The sequence below is a fragment of the Stegostoma tigrinum genome, chromosome 6, assembly GCF_030684315.1.
Source record: "Stegostoma tigrinum isolate sSteTig4 chromosome 6, sSteTig4.hap1, whole genome shotgun sequence".
NCBI lineage: Eukaryota > Metazoa > Chordata > Chondrichthyes > Orectolobiformes > Stegostomatidae > Stegostoma > Stegostoma tigrinum.
The window spans coordinates 50,679,530-50,697,262 of NC_081359.1; the positions used below are offsets into that span (position 1 = coordinate 50,679,530).

Genomic DNA, 17,733 nt, shown 5'->3' on the forward strand with positions numbered 1-17,733 from the left:
GGGCTGCAGGGTTCCCGAGCGAAATATGAGATGCTGTTCCTGCAGCCTTTGGGTGGCATCATTGTGGCACTGGAGGAGGCCCAGGATAGACATGCTGACGGTGAGAACATGTTCGACTAAGTGGATGAGGGTGTCAGTGGAGGGAGACTGGTGGGTCTGCGGGACAGGAAGAAGCGGAGGGCCCTTAGGCCATCTGCATGGGGAATGCAAGTGTACAGGGACTGGACATCCATAGTAAAAATGAGGTGTTGGGGACTGGGGAATTGGAAGTTCTGGAGGAGGTGGAGGCCGTGGGTGGTGTCGTTTGTGGGTGGTGCAGTCGTTTGTCATGAACCGAGCGGAGGTGTTCCACAAAGTGGTCTCCAAGCCTCTGCCTGGTTTCCCTGATGTAGAGGAGGCCACAGTGGGAACAGCGGATACAAAGGAGGTGGCCATGGGTACCCGCATGGGCCCAAGCTATGCCTGCCTCTTTGTAGGATACGTGGAAAAATCCTTCTTCCAAAGCTAAACTGGCCCTATCCCCCATCTCTTCCTCCGTTACATTGATGACTGTTTCAGCGCCTCCTCGTGCTACCACGAGGAGTTCGAACAGTTCATCCACAGGTGTTAGCGAGTTTTGAGAAGATTTGTAGCTCAGGTTGAGGTTCTGGATGTGAGTTTGCTTGCTGAGCTGGAAGGTTAGTTTTCAGACGTTTCGTCACCATTCTAGGTAACATCATCAGTGAGCCTCCGATGAAGCGCTGATGTTATGTCCCGCTTTCTATTTATCTGTTTCGGTTTCCTTGGGTTGGTGATGTCATTTCCTGTGTTGGTAATGTCATTTCCTGTTTTTTTCTCAGAGGATGGTAGATTGGCTCCAAATCAATGTGTTTGTTGATGGAGTTCCGGTTGGAATGCCATACTTCTAGGAATTCTCGTGCGTGTCTCTGTTTGGCTTGTCCTAGGGTGGATGTGTTGTCTCAATCAAAGTGGTGTCCTTCCTCATCTGGATGTAAGGATCCTAGTGATAGTGGGTCATGTCTTTTTGTGGCTAGTTGATGTTCATGTATCCTGGTGGCTAGCTTTCTGCCTGTTTGTCCAATGTAGTGTTTATTACAGTTCTTGCAAGGTATTTTGTAGATGACGTTTGTTTTGCTTGTAGTCTGTATAGGGTCTTTTAAGTTCATTAGCTGCTGTTTTAGTGTGTTGGTGGGTTTGTGGGCTACCCTGATGCCAAGAGGTCCGAGTAATCTGGCAGTCATTTCGGAAATGTCTTTGATGTAGGGGAGAGTGGTTATGGTTTCTGAGCCCATATTGTCTGTTTGTTTGGGTTTGTTGCTGAGAAATCGGCGGACTGTGTTCATTGGGTACCCGTTCTTTCTGAATACGCTGTATAGGTGATTTTCTTCTGCCCTTCGTAGTTCCTCTGTGCTGCAGTGTGTGGTGGCTTGTTGGAATAATGTTCTAATGCAGCTTCGTTTGTGGGTGTTGGGATGCTTGCTCCTGTAGTTCGGTATTTGGTCCGTATGTGTTGTTTTCCTTTAGACGCTGGTTTGAAGTTCCCCATTGACTGTTCGCTCTACTGTGACATCTAGGAATGGCAGTTTGTTGTTGTTTTCCTCCTCTTTTGTGAATGTTATGCCAGTAAGGGGATTATTGATGGTCTTGAAGGTTTCCTCTAATTTATTTTGTTTAGTGATGACAAAGGTGTCATCCACGTAGCGGACCCAAAGTTTGGGTTGGATGATTGGCAGAGCTGTTTGTTCGAGTTTCTGCTAAGAACTCTGATATCGGAGATCCCATGGGTGTACCGTTGGTTTGTCTGTAGGTTTTGTTATTGAAAGTGAAGTGGGTGGTAAGGCATAGGTCCACTAGCTTGATGATGTAGTCCTTGCTGATGAGGTTGGTGGTGTCTGGTGTATGTGTCTTTGGTTCTTCTAATAGTGTAGTCAATGTTTCTTTGACCAGGTTGATGTTGGTGGATGTGAACAGGGCTGTTATATCAAAGGAGACCATTATTTCATCCTCTTCTATCTTGGTGTCTTTGATGGTGTTCAGGAATTCTTGTGTGAAGCGAATGGAGTGGCGTGAGCCTTTCTACCAAGAATACTGCTCCTCTCACCCACCTTCCTGCAAAAAGGCCATCCCCTATTCCTTCGCCGCATCTCCTCCCAAGATGAAGCATTCCACTCCTGAACATCCCAGATGTCCTCTTTCTTCCCCCAAGGGCCTCAACCTCCCCTCCACAGTGATCGAAAATGCCCTCCATTGTGTCTCCCACATTTCTCACAACTCATCCCTCACACTCCCTACCCGCAATAACAAACAAAAAGGAATCCCCCTTGTTCTCACGTATCACTCCACCAACCTCCAAATCCAATGCATCATCCTCTGACATTTCCGCCATCTGCAATCTGACCCCACTACCAAAGACATTTTTCCCTCCCACCCTTATCTGCCTTCCGGAAAGACCACTCTCTCCAGGACTCCCTTGTCCACTCCACACTCCCCTCCAAACTCACCACCCACAGCACTTTTCCCTGCAACCAAAGCAAGTGCTATACTTGCTCCTATACCTCCCCCCTTGCCCCCATCCCAGGCTCTATGAAACCCTTCCACATCAAACAGATGTTCACCTGCACATCCCCTAATGTGGTAATCTGTATCTGCTCTTCCCGTTGTGGCCTACTCTACATCGGGGGAACAAAGCAGAGGCTTGGGGATCGCTTTGTGGAACACCTATGCTCAGTTCGCAACAAACAACTACAACTTCCAGTCGCAAACCATTTCAACTCCCCCCACCAACTCCTCAGATGACATGTCCATCCTGGACCTCCTGCACTGTCACAATGACGCCACCTGAAAGGTGCAGGAACAGCATCTCATATTTCACTTGGAAACCCTGCAGCCGAAGGATATCCATATGGACTTCACAAGTTTCAAAATCTTCCCTCCCCCTTCGCATCTCTAATCTAGCCCAGCTAGTCCCCACCTCCCTAACCATTCCACCCACCTCAAGCCCCACCCCCATCTCCTTCCCCCTACCCTCATCCTGTCTCCTTGACCTGGCCGTCCTCCCTGGACTGACCTATCCCCTCCCTAACTCCCCAACTACATTCACCCTCACTGGCTCTAACCCTGCCTCTTTGACCTATCTTCTCCTTTATCAATCATCTATCTGCGCCCGCCCCCATCTCTCCCTATTTATTTCAGAATCCCCTTCCCCTCCCCAACTTCTGAGGAAGGGTCTCAACCTGAAACGACAGCTTTCCTGCTCCTCATATACTGCTTAGCCTGTGTTCATCCAGCTTCACACCGTTTTATCTCATGGCTAATTTTCTGTCACAAACCAACTTTCCTGCTCTCTCTAGATCACTTAATCCCTGAGTGACCATAAACGTGTTCATTTCTATCCTAAATATAATTGAACAATGTATCACATGAATTTGAAGTATTCAGAATCCTATAAGTGAAGAAAGTTCTCCTTATCTCATCCCAATCCTCACTGATTGTTTCCCTGTGTTCTGTGCTTCCCAGTTAGAAGCAACATCATCTCCATGTCCACACTGTTAAGCCCCTTCAGCATCACATATGTTTTAATGAGATTCAAGTCTTCTCAAATCCAGAGAGTATAGCCCCAGTTTACTCAGACTCGCATTGTAGGTCGAGTCTCTCAAAATCTAGTGAACCTTTGTTGTACCATGGCAATCAAACCTTTCATTGATATAGGAAAAGTAATTAAAGTAAAGCTCCAAGTAAAGACTTGCAAAAGAAGCTATTGTTAGATTTTCTCCTGTTGGAGATGTCACTGAATGACATTTGCATGGTTCAAATATTACTTGTTACTTATCAAACCAAATCTGGATGTTGTCATCTCAGTCTTGCTGTATATGCACATGGACTACTTCAGTACTTAAAAGTCATGAATGGCACTGCACATTGCAGCCTATATCTCCATTTTATGATGGAAGCAGGATAATTGATGAAGCACTGAACATGGTTGAGCCTAGAACAGTACCTTCAGAAGCTATACAGTGATATGCTGGACCTGAGATGATTGACTCCAACAACCATACCATCTTTCTTTGTGCTCGGTACAACTCCAACCGATTGGAGACTTTTTCTCCTCATTCACATTCACTCCATATTTGCTAATGCTCCTTTATGCCACACTTGGTCAATTGCAGCCTTGATGTCAAGGGCAGTCATTGCCTTTGCTAGAGTTCAGGTATTTTGTCCATATTTGAACCAAAGCTGTAATGAGTTCAGAAGTTGAGTGGCCCTGGCAGAAACCAAATGGACAGTCTGTAAGTAGATTATTCACTTTTAAGTGCACTTTATAGCACTGCAAATGACCTCTTCCATCACTTCACCGATAACTGAGAATGAATAGGTAAGATAGTTATTGGCTGGGTCGAATTTGTTATGTGTTTTGTGACCAGGAGATATCAGGGCAATTTTCCACATTGTTAAGGAGATGTTAATGTTATAGCTGCACTGGAACAGCTTGGCTATTGTCAGAATGTTGTCGCGGTCCATAATCTTCATAGGGCTCAGTGTCTTCAGCCAATTTTTGACATCATACGGAGTGAATTCAATCAGTTGAAGATTGATAACTGTACACTGGCGACCTCAGCAGAAAGCTGAAACAGATCAAAAGCTGGCACTCTGGCTGAAGAAGGTTGTAAATGGTTCAGCTTGTCTTTTGCCCTGATGTGTAGGGCACCCTTGTCAGGTGCTACTTCTGGTACGCATTCACAACTCTTTATTGAACCGGAATTGATTTTTTGCCGTTGTGGTATATGCTAGGCCATAAGGTTACGGAAAATGATTGAATACAATTCTGCTGCTGTTGCTGACCCACTGCACTTTATGGATACCTAGTTCTGTGTTACCAGGTATGTTTGAAGTCTATTCATTTATGTCAATGGCAATGCTACACAATGTGATAGATTGCATTTTTTGATGTGGAGACACACTTGTGATAGGTTAATTGTTAAGGACAATGTGAGTTAGATTTCTCCCTCTCATTGTCTGTAAGAACTGGTGATGGAACCAAACAGTCTAGCAGGTATATCCTTTTGGACTAGGCCAGCTTGATCAATAGCATGCCACTGAGTCACTGCTGGTAATAGACATGAAAGTACTCCAGTCAGGATACCCTTATCACTCCCAATGATTCCTCCAGGTCGTGTTCAATGTGGAAGAGTAGTGATTCATCAGCTAGCATGAGTACAGAGTAGGAAGGTACTGCCTATGTTTGACCTAATGCTGTAAGATTTCATGGGGTGTGATGTCAACGCTGATGACTCCCGGGCAACTCCTTCCCAACTGCCTCCTCCAGCAGCTATGTTCAGTCACATCAGTACAGATGGTGATGATGGTGCCTGAGACCTAATCATATTCAGGTATCAGATAACACCACACTATGGCTTGATGAGCCTGTGGAACAGTTTTTCAAGACTTGTTAAAAGCCTCCAGATGTTTATATAGAGGACATTGCAGGGTTAACAGTGCTAGGTTTGCTGTTGATCAACGCCTAGTTGATGCTGTCAGGTTTCGGTCGTTTACAATTTTTTTTCCTTGTATTTCAAAACACTTGCAAGGAAGATCAAGATATTATTTGTCTTCATAATTGCTTACTATAACTGTATGTTTTCTACAAGCTTTGCACAAGTATACCCAAGTCCTTCTAAACATCAACATTTACAGGTTTCATGCCTTCTAAAATGCATTCTGCTTTTCTATTCTTACTACCAAAATGTACACACTCATGCATCTTTTCATTATATTCCAATTGCCACATTGTCACCCACTCACTAAGTCTCTATAGCTCTTTGCAGCCTCTTTGTGCCTTCCTTACATTCCCATCTAGCTTTGCATCATTAGTAAACTAAAATAGACAACACTCAGTTTCTTCATCAAGGCATAATCAGATCTCAAATACTGAGGCCTTCACACAGACTCTTGTAACACTCTACTAATCACAGCCTAACAGTTTAATACAAGTTCCATCTATCCATACTGCTTGCATCCTGTCCATTAACCAATTCTCTAGCCATGCTAATGCATTAAGCCTCACCTCCATAAACTTGGATACAACATATTTTCACAACTCACTGGGGTAGCACACTGAAGATCAAGATCCACCATTCTCAAAAGTGTCACTAAAGTTAAAGATTTTAAGTAGCATGTAAAATTCTCTACTCTACCTGTTTTCTAGTTCCAGGTTGTCAGAAAGCATGGACGAAGTTTCTGTACTCACCAAAAACCATGTTAATTCCTAATAAATAGCTAAAGGTATGAACTGTTGGCATATTACTGTACAAATTAAAACTCAAATCTACTCATAAACTCACCTTTACACACAAACACATGAAAGACTGCTCCTCTTTGACTTTCAGACACAGCCATTTGCTTGATGAATATGCAATGAGTTTGTCACACAAGGACTGCAACATGTTTCCACTCGGCTGCTGACATAGCACAATGCTGTACAGTGACATGTGCAGCCCCTGCATGACTGATAAATTCAGCTCCTACCAGTACTCCCACTGTTATAAGTTGCCAGTCGATCTGTCCGTGATCAAAAGAATGAAAGGCATGGAAGCTAGCTCTCCATTGCTGAGGATTAAAGAACCCATGTGCCAAAAAATTAGTGCAAGGTAAACAAAGAGCAGCAGCTCTTAAATCAGTGAGTGTGCTCTCGGAAAGCAATATGGAACAGATAGCGGCTGGCAGCCTCCGCATATTCCCAAACAAAGATAGCTAAAAGCTATAGGTGTAACCTGTGCAGAGGGAGGAGATGAGTGTGTCTCCCTTCCTACAAATTAATGTAGCAGAAGGATAAATAACGAGAGGTCCCTGGGCTCCAAAGTAAAGTGTTGAATCGCTGAAATGGTGACAGCAGGCATGAAGATGTGATGGTGATCTGCTGACACTGACAATAGGTGGATGAAGGATTGAGGAAAATGGTGACCATGGAGTATACAAGAATTTTGTTCTGAAACAGCAGTGGCATGGTAGTCTGGAGAACAATTCAGTGAGCTACTACTACCAGGTACCTGCTGTGAGTTACATGGTGGGATTTTGCACTATCCAGTTTCTCACTGAAGGAGTGGGGAAATGGAAGTAAGCATAAAAATAAGGAGCGTTGGGTCTTTACAGAGATGCAAATGCATGGAAATAATGTATGAGCTGTCAGTGATGAGATTCTGAAGTTGCTGCTAATGGTTTGAGAGAAGAAATTGGAAATATTTTTCTTGACATCAAAAATTTGAACTTATCTTACTTTCCTGCATTTCAAACACCATACCAGGAAAAGGAGAGCTCTTCCCAATGGCTTCTGCCTTCTCAATGTATAAGTGAAGGAAATTACAGATCTTGTACAACTGAATATCAGACAAGAAGTTAGGCAAGTCAAAAGAAGTGGAGGTGTCAAGATAGGCATGGAGATTTAAAACTGGGTGGCATCAGGGTCATTACTGAATTATTTTCCCGTGTCTCCAGAAGATGTTACCATGAGAAATCCAAATAGATGTGGATTAGAAAGTGGACAAAGACAAACTCCTGGGAGATTCAAGAAATAACTGGACAATGTAGAAGCCAGTTCTGCTTTGGCAATAATTGCACGTGAGACAATCGTGAGGCTCACAATTATCTTTGAAGTGAATTCCAATTACCCAGCATCACTTCTGACCAATGGGCCATTGCTTCAACTAATGAACTTTCATCAGAACTGTGCAGAGATTCCAAATGGATTTACAGGAAAGATGAGCCTGGATTTCAGAGGTGACCACATAGTCAAGGACTGGAAGGGCAAAAAGGTGGAGATAAGGCAATAGTTTGAAAAGGTAGGTAGATGAATGGGTGAGGTAACACAGTTCTAGCATTGAATGTAAAATACAGTTGCATTACTGTCAAGTGATTGAAGATTACCATTTCAGAATGCCAGCGACATTGTCACTCACCAGATTTCACACTGAGACATGCAGATAGGAAATGAAAGTGTCTCCCACTGTGAATGGTGAGATTTCTAGACCTGAATTTTGTGAAATTATGTAGAAGGGAAGGTCAGCACCCTAATAAATTTTCAGATATTACGTACTAAAATTGGAATCTGCATATTACATTTCCATTAACACTTAAAAATTGCAAAATATGACCAGCTTTTGTCCCTTTCTGGCAAATTGGCTTTTTTTAAATTCTACAACTTTTTATTCATTTACAGGGTGTGAATGTCATTGACTGGACTTGTATTGTTTGCTGAGGCCTGTATTTGTGGCCCAGCCCTAATCACCCAGGGACAGTCAACAGTCAACCACACTGCTGTGGGTTTGGAGTCACATGTGGGCCAGACCAATTAAGGACAGTAGTTTTGTCCCCTAAAGGACATTAGTGAACCAGATTTTTTTTCCCTGACAATCAAAAACACTTCATAAGACTCTTAACTCCAGAATTTTGTTGAATTCAAGTTCCACTATTTGTGATGGTAGGGCTCAAAGCCAGGTCTCCAGCACATTACCAGTGCCTCTAGGTTAATAGCCTAGTGATAAGTCCCATCTGCTCCAGAGATAGGTCAGTACATCTCTGAATAGGTGATTAGGAAGTATCTCCAGATTTAAAACCTCAAAAGTAATTATCTCTGCATTATTACCTGAGCCACATGCTAATTGGCATTGATTGAAGCAAATTATACAATTAAATGTTTGGTTTAGAGAATTGTTCTATTGAGATGGGTTCCACTTAAATTAGACCTCATTAATGTCCTGGTGAACTGTCTACATTAGAACATATAAGTAACAGAGGGCCAACATGGTGGAGGAACTGGAATTTAGAAATCCAGACTAAAAGGTTAAGATGATGGAACAATTTAAAAACAAGCAGAGGGGACAGGAAGAGATGGAGAATTCAACAGTATTGCTGCATACTGTGGGAAAGGAATGGCCTTGTAGTATTATCATCATATCAGTAATCCAGAAACTCAGCTAATGTTCTGGGGACTTGATAATTAGGCTAATTAGGGGTCTAATAAGAATGTGGAAATTGTTGTAATTAATATCAGCAGAGGAAAGTTACAGGGGATACATAAACTGAAATTTGCCTACAGCATAATTTGTATTCTTTATAGGAGTAGGCACAAGCCCAATTAAAAAGGGCGTCATGGCAGCAGGCCTTGCACCTCCTCCTCTTGCACTATATGCCAGGTCATGGACACTTGCAATATCCCTAGCGACCATGTAAGAAGTGTGCCCAGCTGCAGTTACTGGCAAACTACATTATAGAAATAGATCAGTGGGTGGAATCACTGTGCAGCTTCCACAATGCTCAGATTATCATAAACAGCATGTTCAGTCAGATGGTCACACAACAGATAAAGGTTGAAGAGGCAAAAAGAGAACATGTGTCTACCAGGCAGAGAAATAAAAAGCAGGTGGAGCAGGAGACCCCTATGGCCAATCCTGCACTAACAGATATACTGTTTTGGATACTGTCGGGAGGGGAGACTTCTCAGAGATTACAGTGGAGGCACGTCTTTGGTACCATGGGTGGCTCTGGTACACAGGAGAAGAGGAAAAAGAATGGTAGGGCTGTGGTGATAGAGGATTCAATAACAAGGGTATCAGACTGACATTGCTGCTGCCATAAAAGATACTTCCTGATGGTATGTGGCTCTCTGGTGCCAGGTTCAACGACATTTTGGAGCAGCTGCAGGGTATTTTGAAAGGCTAGGGTATACATTTAGTGGCTTTGGTACGTATCTGTATCAAAGACATAGGAGGGAAAAATAAAATTTAAGTAAAAATTAAGAAGTAGGACCTCAGGAGTAATAATCTCAGTATGAGAGTTAGGGCTGCCACCAATATCACATGTTATAAGAGTGGAAGCAGGATATACTAGATTCAGATTCTTGGGACATTAGGACTTCTTCTGCAGAAGGAAGGAACAGTGCAAGCAGGTTGGGTTACATGTGGGCAGAATGACAGCCATCACTGGCTGGGGGAGGGGAGGTAATGGTGGCTTGAAACTAAAATGGAAGAGAGATGGAAAGGTGAGTCTTTCATAAACAGAGTATTTGGAAATCATTAACAGAAATGGGCAAAAGCCAGCATAGGTTTATGAAAGGCAAATTATTCTTAACATATCAACAGGAATTCCTCTTGAGGTTGTAATTAGTAGAATAAGTAAGGGAAAGCCAGTGGATGCAGTGCATTTGGATTTTTCAGAAGGCTTTTGTTAAGGTTTCTTAAAAAAATTAGTGGGCAAAGTTAAAACACATGGGATGGGGATAATATATTGGTTGATAGATGGGAAACAGAGAGTGGAATAAATGAGGCTTTTTCCAAGTGATATGTATGACTAGTGAGATACCATAAGGATCAGTGCTTGGACCCCAGCTATTCTCAAAATGTACAAATGTTCTGGATGACAGAACCAAGTGCAACATTTTCAAAGTTTGCTGAGGACTCAAAATTGGGCAGAATTTTGAGTTGTGAGAAGGTTACAAGGATGCCTGAAGATGATTTAAATAAGTTGAATGGACAAATTAATTGCAGATGCAATACAACGTGGAGAAATGTGAAGTTATACACATTGATGTGAAAAATAGAAAGGAAAAGAATTATTTAAATTGACATATTGAGAAATGCGGATGTACAAAGGGATCTATATGTCCTTGTATGCCAGTCATTGAAAGTAGAAGACAAATACTATATTGGCCTTCATTGTAAGAGGATTTGAACTCATAAGTAGGGGTGTCTTACTGAATTATAACAGGGCCCTGTTGTGACCACAACTGGGGTAGCATACTACAAAAGATTACACACAAGATAAGGGATGGAGATGGGGTGATACTTGAATGTAGATAGGAGACAGGTTTACAAGTCAGAAGTAAATGGCAAACTGTCATTATTGCAGTGCTGCAAAAACAGTGCTAGGGCCTCAGCTCGTGGCAATCCATGTTAATGAGTTAGATTAAGATATAAGGTAGAGTCGCTATTGTGCTACAGGACTATGAGGCTGCCTCTCACGAGACAGAGATGACTGGTGGTGAATTTAAGCAGAAGACTGTCATTCTTAAGTTGAGTGGCAAGTTTTAAAAGGTGAGACTTTCATGATAACCACAACATGCAAGAACTGAACATGTCAAGTTGGCGTAACTGCATCACAAACCAGACATTCAGCCACTGAGGTAAACAATCCCTTGATAAAACATAATGGATGGGAAAACAAGTCATGAGAAGGCCACAAAGAAGCTTTAAAGAGATATAGACAAGTTAAGTCTCTGGGCAACAAGGTGGTGTATTCATTTTGGTGTAAAAATAGAAAAACAGAATCTGTTTTAGAAAGGTATGAAGTTTGTAAGTGTTGATGTTTAGAGGGACTTAAGTATGCTCATTTGAGGAATGCTGAACTTTAGCATTCAGGTACAGAAAGCAATTAGGAAGTTAAATGGCAGGTATTGCAAGGTGACTGGAATACAAGAACAATGAACAATACAGCACAGGAAGAAGACCTTCAGCCCTCCAAACCTGCCCCAATACATTTTGCCCTTCCATACTAAAACTGTCTTTACTTACAGGATCTGTATCCCTCTATTCCCTTTCTATTCACGTATTCTTCCAGATGTTCACTGAATGTTGCTATTGTGTTTGTCTCTGCCACCTCCTCTCATAGCATGTTTCAGGCATTCAGCACCGTTTGCATGAAAAACCTGCCTTACACATCTCTTTTAAACTCCTCCCCCCCTCCACACCTTGAATGTGTGTCCCGTAGTAATTGACTCCTCCACCCAGGGAATAAGCCTCACAATTTCTACTTTAACCATGCCATTCACAATCTGATAAACTATCAGGTCGTTCCTCAATCTTCTGCATTCCAGTGAAAACAAACTCAGTCTAGCCAACCTTTCTTTGTAGCTAAAATCCTCTATAGCAGGCAAATCCTGGTAAACATTTTCTGTACCCTCTCCAAGCATCCACATCCTTCTGGTAGTGCGGTGACCAGAAATGTATGCAATATTCCAAGTGTGGCCTAACTAGAGTTCTATAAAGCCGCAGCATAACCTTTCTATCCTTGTACTCTATTCCCCTTCCAATGAAGGCATTGAGACATAGAAGATGATTAGAGGATTAGATAGGGTGAGCAGTGAGAGTCTTCTTCCGAGGTTGATAATGTCAACTTTTACTAGGGGGCATAGCTACAAATTGAGGGGTGATAGATTTAAGACAGATGTCAGAGGCAGGTTCTTTACTCAGAGAGTGGTAAGGGCGTGGAACGCCCTGCCTGCCAATGTAGTTAACTCAGCCACATTAGGGGCATTTCAACAGTCCTTGGATAAGCATGTGGATGATGGTGGGACAGTGTAGGGGGATGGGCGTAGATTAGTTCACAGGACGGCTCAACATCGAGGGCCGAAGGGCCTGTTCTGTGCTGTACTGTTCTATGTTCTATTTTTAACGCAAGCATGCTACAGGCTTTTTTACTACCTTATATTCCTGCGCTGCCATCTCCAGTGATCTGTGGCCCTGCACAGCCATTCACTGCTTAACTTCCACCTGTACTTGATCTCCCAAAATGCATCACCTCACATTTGACCAGATTAAGTGCCACCTGCCATTTTTCTGCCCATGCCTCCAACTGATCTATATCCTGCCGCATTCTCTGCCAATCCTCCTTAATATCTGCAACTCTACCGATCTTTGTATCAACCAAAAATATACTAATTAGACCAACTATACTTACCTTCAAATTGTTTATGTAGAAGACGAACAGCAGGGGTATCCCAGCTCTGATCCCTGTGGAACACCACTAGTTACAACACTTAATTCTGAAAAGCAACCTACCACCGCTATCCTCTGTCTCCCAAGACTAAGCCACTTCTGTATCCAACTTGCCAGCTCACCCCTGACACCATGTGGCTTCACCTTCTGTAACAGTTTGCCATGAGGGACCTTGTCAAAGGCTTTAGTGAAGTCTATGTAGACAACAGCAACAACTTCCCCCTAATCAACCATCTTCTTCACTTCCTCAAAAAGGTTGATTAAGTTAGTGAGGCATGTCCTCCCCTGTACAGAACCAAGCAGTCTATCATTAATAAGTCCATTTGCTTGAAAGAGCATATAGATCTTGTCCCCCGAGATTCTTTTACAGTAATTTCCCTACCACTGACTTGAAGCTTACAGGCCTGTAAATTCCTGGATTATTCTGCTACCCTTCTTAAACAATATGAGCTATTCTCCAATCCTTTGGGACCTCATCTATGGCCAAAGAGGATATAAAGATGTCTCTCAATGCCCCAGCAATTTGTTCTCTTGCCTCCCTCAATATTATGGCATAGATCCCATCAGGACCCAGGACTTATCTACCTTAATCTATTTAAGATGCAGAACACCACTCCCTTTTTAATAGCAACTTGGCTTAGAAACTCATCACTACCCTCCCTGAGATCATCCTCCACCAATTCTTTCTCTCTCTTTCGTGAACACCAACATAAACATCTGTTTAGGACCTCAAATACCTCTCTGGCTCCCCACATAGAGTCCCTCCTTTGTCCTTGAGTGGGCCAAGCATTTCCTGGGCAATCTTAGATAATAAAGTGTGAAGCTGGATGAACACAGCCGGCCAAGCAGCATCTCAGGAGCACAAAAGCTGACGTTTCGGGCCTAGACCCTTCATCAGAGAGGGGGATGGGGTGAGGGTTCTGGAATAAATAGGGAGAGAGGGGGAGGCAGACCAAAAGATGGAGAGAAAAGATGATAGGTGGAGAGGAGAGTATAGGTAGGGAGGTAGGGAGGGGATAGGTCAGTCCAGGGAAGACGGACATGTCAAGGAGGTGGGATGAGGTTAGTAGGTAGGAGATGGAGGTGCGGCTTGAGGTGGGAGGAAGGGATGGGTGAGAGGAAGAACAGGTTAGGGAGGCAGAGACAGGCTGGGCTGGTTTTGGGATGCAGTGGGTGGAGGGGAAGAGCTGGGCTGGTTGTGTGATGCAGTGGGGGGAGGGGACGAACTGGGCTGGTTTTGGGATGCGGTGGGGGAAGGGAAGATTTTGAAGCTGGTGAAGTCCACATTGATACCATTAGGCTGCAGGGTTCCCAGGCGGAATATGAGTTGCTGTTCCTGCAACCTTCGGGTGGCATCATTGTGGCAGTGCAGGAGGCCCATGATGGGCATGTCATCGAAAGAATGGGAGGGGGAGTTAAAATGGTTTGCGACTGGGAGGTGCAGTTGTTTATTGCGAACCGAGCGGAGGTGTTCTGCAAAGCGGTCCCCAAGCCTTCGTTTGGTTTCGCCAATGTAGAGGGAGCCACACCGGGTACAGTGGATACAGTATACCACACTGGCAGATGTGCAGGTGAACCTCTGCTTAATATGGAAAGTCATCTTGGGGCCTGGGATGGGGGTGAGGGAGGAGGTGTGGGGGCAAGTGTAGCACTTTCTGTGGTTGCAGGGGTAGGTGCCGGGTGTGGTGGGGTTGGAGGGCAGTGTGGAGTGAACAAGGGAGTCACAGAGAGAGTGGTCTCTCCGGAAGGCAGACAAGGGTGGGGAGGGAAAAATGTCTTGGGTGGTGGGGTCGGATTGTAGATGGCGGAAGTGTTGGAGGATGATGCGTTGTATCCGGAGGTTGGTGGGGTGGTGTGAGAACGAGGGGGATCCTCTTGCGGCGGTTGTGGCTGGGGCGGGGTGTGAGGGATGTGTTGCGGGAAATGCAGGAGACGAGGTCAAGGGCGTTCTCGACCACTGCGGGGGGAAAGTTGCGGTCCTTGAAAAACTTGGACATCTGGGATGTGCTGGAGTGGAATACCTCATCCTGGGAGCAGATGTGGCAGAGGCGGAGGAATTGGGAATAGGGGATGGAATTTTTGCAGGAGGGTGGGTGGGAGGAGGTGTATTCTAGGTGGCTGTGGGAGTCGGTGGGCTTGAAATGAACATCAGTTTCTAGCTGGTTACCTGAGATGGAGACTGAGAGGTCCAGGAAGGTGAGGGATGTGTTGGAGATGGCCCGGGTGGAAGGTGTTGGTGAAGTTCCCCTCCTGGGCAATCTTCTTGTTTTTTATATTTGAATAAAATTTTTGCTCCCATTGTATAGGTTTTAATAAAACCAGATTAGGAATATTGTCCACAGTTTTGATCTCAATGTTTAATAAAGGTATGTGTTTACCTTCGAGTGGTCTCCGTGGCATTAGGCTGAGTAAATTGGAATTTAGGAGAATTGGGTTAACCTTATCGAAACATACAAAATTCTGAAGGATTGACTGGAGAGATTGTTTTCTTTATCCTGTATCCCAAACAGGAGAAATGATCATTTATTGAAATATTACCAATCATTGAAATTATCTGCCATAGAGTGTTGTATCTTCTTAGTTATTAATTTGTAACTCTCAGGAAATCAAGGCATTTAGGCAGCCAGTAGGAAAATGGCTTTGATGCTGAAGATCAGCCATAAAACTATTAACGTTATTTCTGCTCTTTCTTATTTCTAACAGTCAATACCTGATCGTGCCTTCCTATATGAAATTTCATGGAAAACATACTGCAAGTTGATACTTTATGTTTTGTAATATTGTGATTTTCACAACCTCTGGGGTGACCCAAAGTATCTTACACCTGAAGGGGAGTTTTGTGGTGTTCAGAACAATGGTGCACAGTTTTTTTGGCACACGTATAACTGCAGCCAATTTGCACACAGTGTGACACTGAGCAGATAATCTGAAATTTATTTGCCTATCTAAACATAGGAAATTGCTGGCAATATGGGATTCATTTATTATCTCGTCACTATTTTACCGATAGCGGAATCTGGGTGTTCGCACCAACACAATGACTGGAAGCTGAAAAAGTCAACTGAAGCAGCACACCGTATAATGTCTCTTACCGCAGATATACTCTGATATTTTCAGCTTGCATTTCATTCAGCAACTTGCTCCCAATAGCTTGAGGTTTCATCGGAAAGTTGTCCACGCAGGGCCTTCCAACCCACCCTTTAAGAGCAAATTGTAGATTTCAAAACCATTTTACCGAATTTTTTGTTCAGCCAGACTTGAGTAAATGAGCCTGTAAATGGTACCCCATTTTGATTAAGAACAGCAGCGTACCGTACGCAAAAAATCATTTGCCTTACAGATAAGAAATGTTTCATATGTTTAACTCAGTCGAGTTAAACTATAAGTAAATTCAACTCTATTTTTCACTCCTTCAACTCACTTTCGCTTTCCCCGGGAAGCTCCCGTGAAGACGCTGTTTGGGAACACAATACTCACCAATTAGAAACCCAAATAAAAATACTGCGGTGAATGTCAGTACTATTCGCGTCCACTTGCACCAATTCACACCCGATGCCATTTCTAGTTTGTGGTGGGCCCTCCCATTAGATGGAAAAGCCGGAACTGAACTTCGAACAACAGCTATGAGCTGGAAACAATTCACTGCCCAAGCTGGGAAAGTCAGAGAGCGCGTAGGGGGAAATTTCTTCCCCGCAGTTAGGGCAAATGGGACACAGGGTATTTTGCCGACGTTAATAATTTGATCCACTTCGCTGATGGGCTGAATCTAACCAATGCAAGTTTTGAGCTCAGTATTAACACACTGCATTCCTGATAATAAACGCTAACTACTGTTTACTGTTTATTTGTTCCATAACTTTGCACTATAGACATCCGACCGTTTGCAATATATAATTTAATTTAGTCTGCTGTAATTCAATATTCTCGACACTTGCTGATTTTATCTAGTCATTCGCACTGGTAGAGCTCACGTTGCTATTATTTTGCGTTCTTGACGTTGAAAATGTATCATTTCGACTGTTGGTCGAGTTCCAGTTAGGTGCCTTAGTCTGTTTCATTAAGACAGGCCGCCAAAGATTTTATGCCCTCGTGCGAACAAATGAAAGAAAATCCTGGTCAAGTTTCGTCAAGGTTGATATCTAAACAGGCAAGTGAAGTCTTCAGAATGTCCTTGCCTGTTACCTTTAAACAATACGTGCACATGGCCTAGACTCAAGTTCCCCATAGAAGGTTCACCTTGGTGAATTTATTGTCAGATATTCCAACGTCAACGCTAGCCCATCTCAGCTATGATTGTCTCCACATGATGTGGATGCTTGGCAGAGCAGCTTCAACGATTACTTCTCGCATTTTGTTCTTCCATTTATTCTTCAGAAGGTCCTGAAAGAAAGTGTTGAGCTTATAGGGACGAAGCAGTACCAGACCAAGTTAGAGGCCCAGACCTACCAAGCAGACTCCCGCCAAGGTTTAAATGACAATACGGGATACAAAATGAAACAATGTAAGATAGCGGACAATGACACAACTCTTCCTGACACAGTCAATGCTTTCTATGCCTGAACACGTAGACAGGCAAGTTCAGTAACACCTTCTTTCCAGCCATTATCAGACTGTTGAAGGGGCTGTAAGCCTCTTAAGTCCTTTTGATTTGTACATGCTATGCTTGTTGTGATCTGCCTGTACAAAGCTTTTCACTGACTTTATTGTCACATGTGCCAAAATACAATCATCATACCGGTACACAGTTCAAGTCTTGAGTGTGTCATGCAGAGTAGGCATGGCCTATTGCTCTCTTGACTCCATTTCGCAGCAGAATTACTGCTCTTCATTCCCAGACTGATGTTTGAACAACGACTGCTGAAGATTATACTTGCGCTGACAACTCCAACACCAAAAAGTCCAAAGAAGCAACATATACACTGATCTTAATTAGGCAGTGGTCACATTATCAAAATTCAGTGAATACACGTAC

The 17,733-nt window shown here is 43.5% G+C and overlaps 1 protein-coding gene across 1 annotated transcript in view; it reads right to left on the minus strand.

Moving 5' to 3' along the window:
• The window catches only part of naalad2 (N-acetylated alpha-linked acidic dipeptidase 2), a 166,857-nt gene extending 150,463 nt beyond the window's left edge, over positions 1-16,394 (minus strand). Inside the window, exons 1-2 of the mRNA XM_059646558.1 lie at positions 16,239-16,394; positions 15,854-15,959 (exon numbers count right to left, since the gene is read on the minus strand). Coding sequence (XP_059502541.1) covers positions 15,854-15,959; positions 16,239-16,320 — 188 coding nt within the window. The 5' untranslated portion in view covers positions 16,321-16,394. The remainder of the gene's footprint in view (positions 1-15,853; positions 15,960-16,238) is intronic.
• Between the last annotated feature and the right edge of the window lie 1,339 nt (positions 16,395-17,733).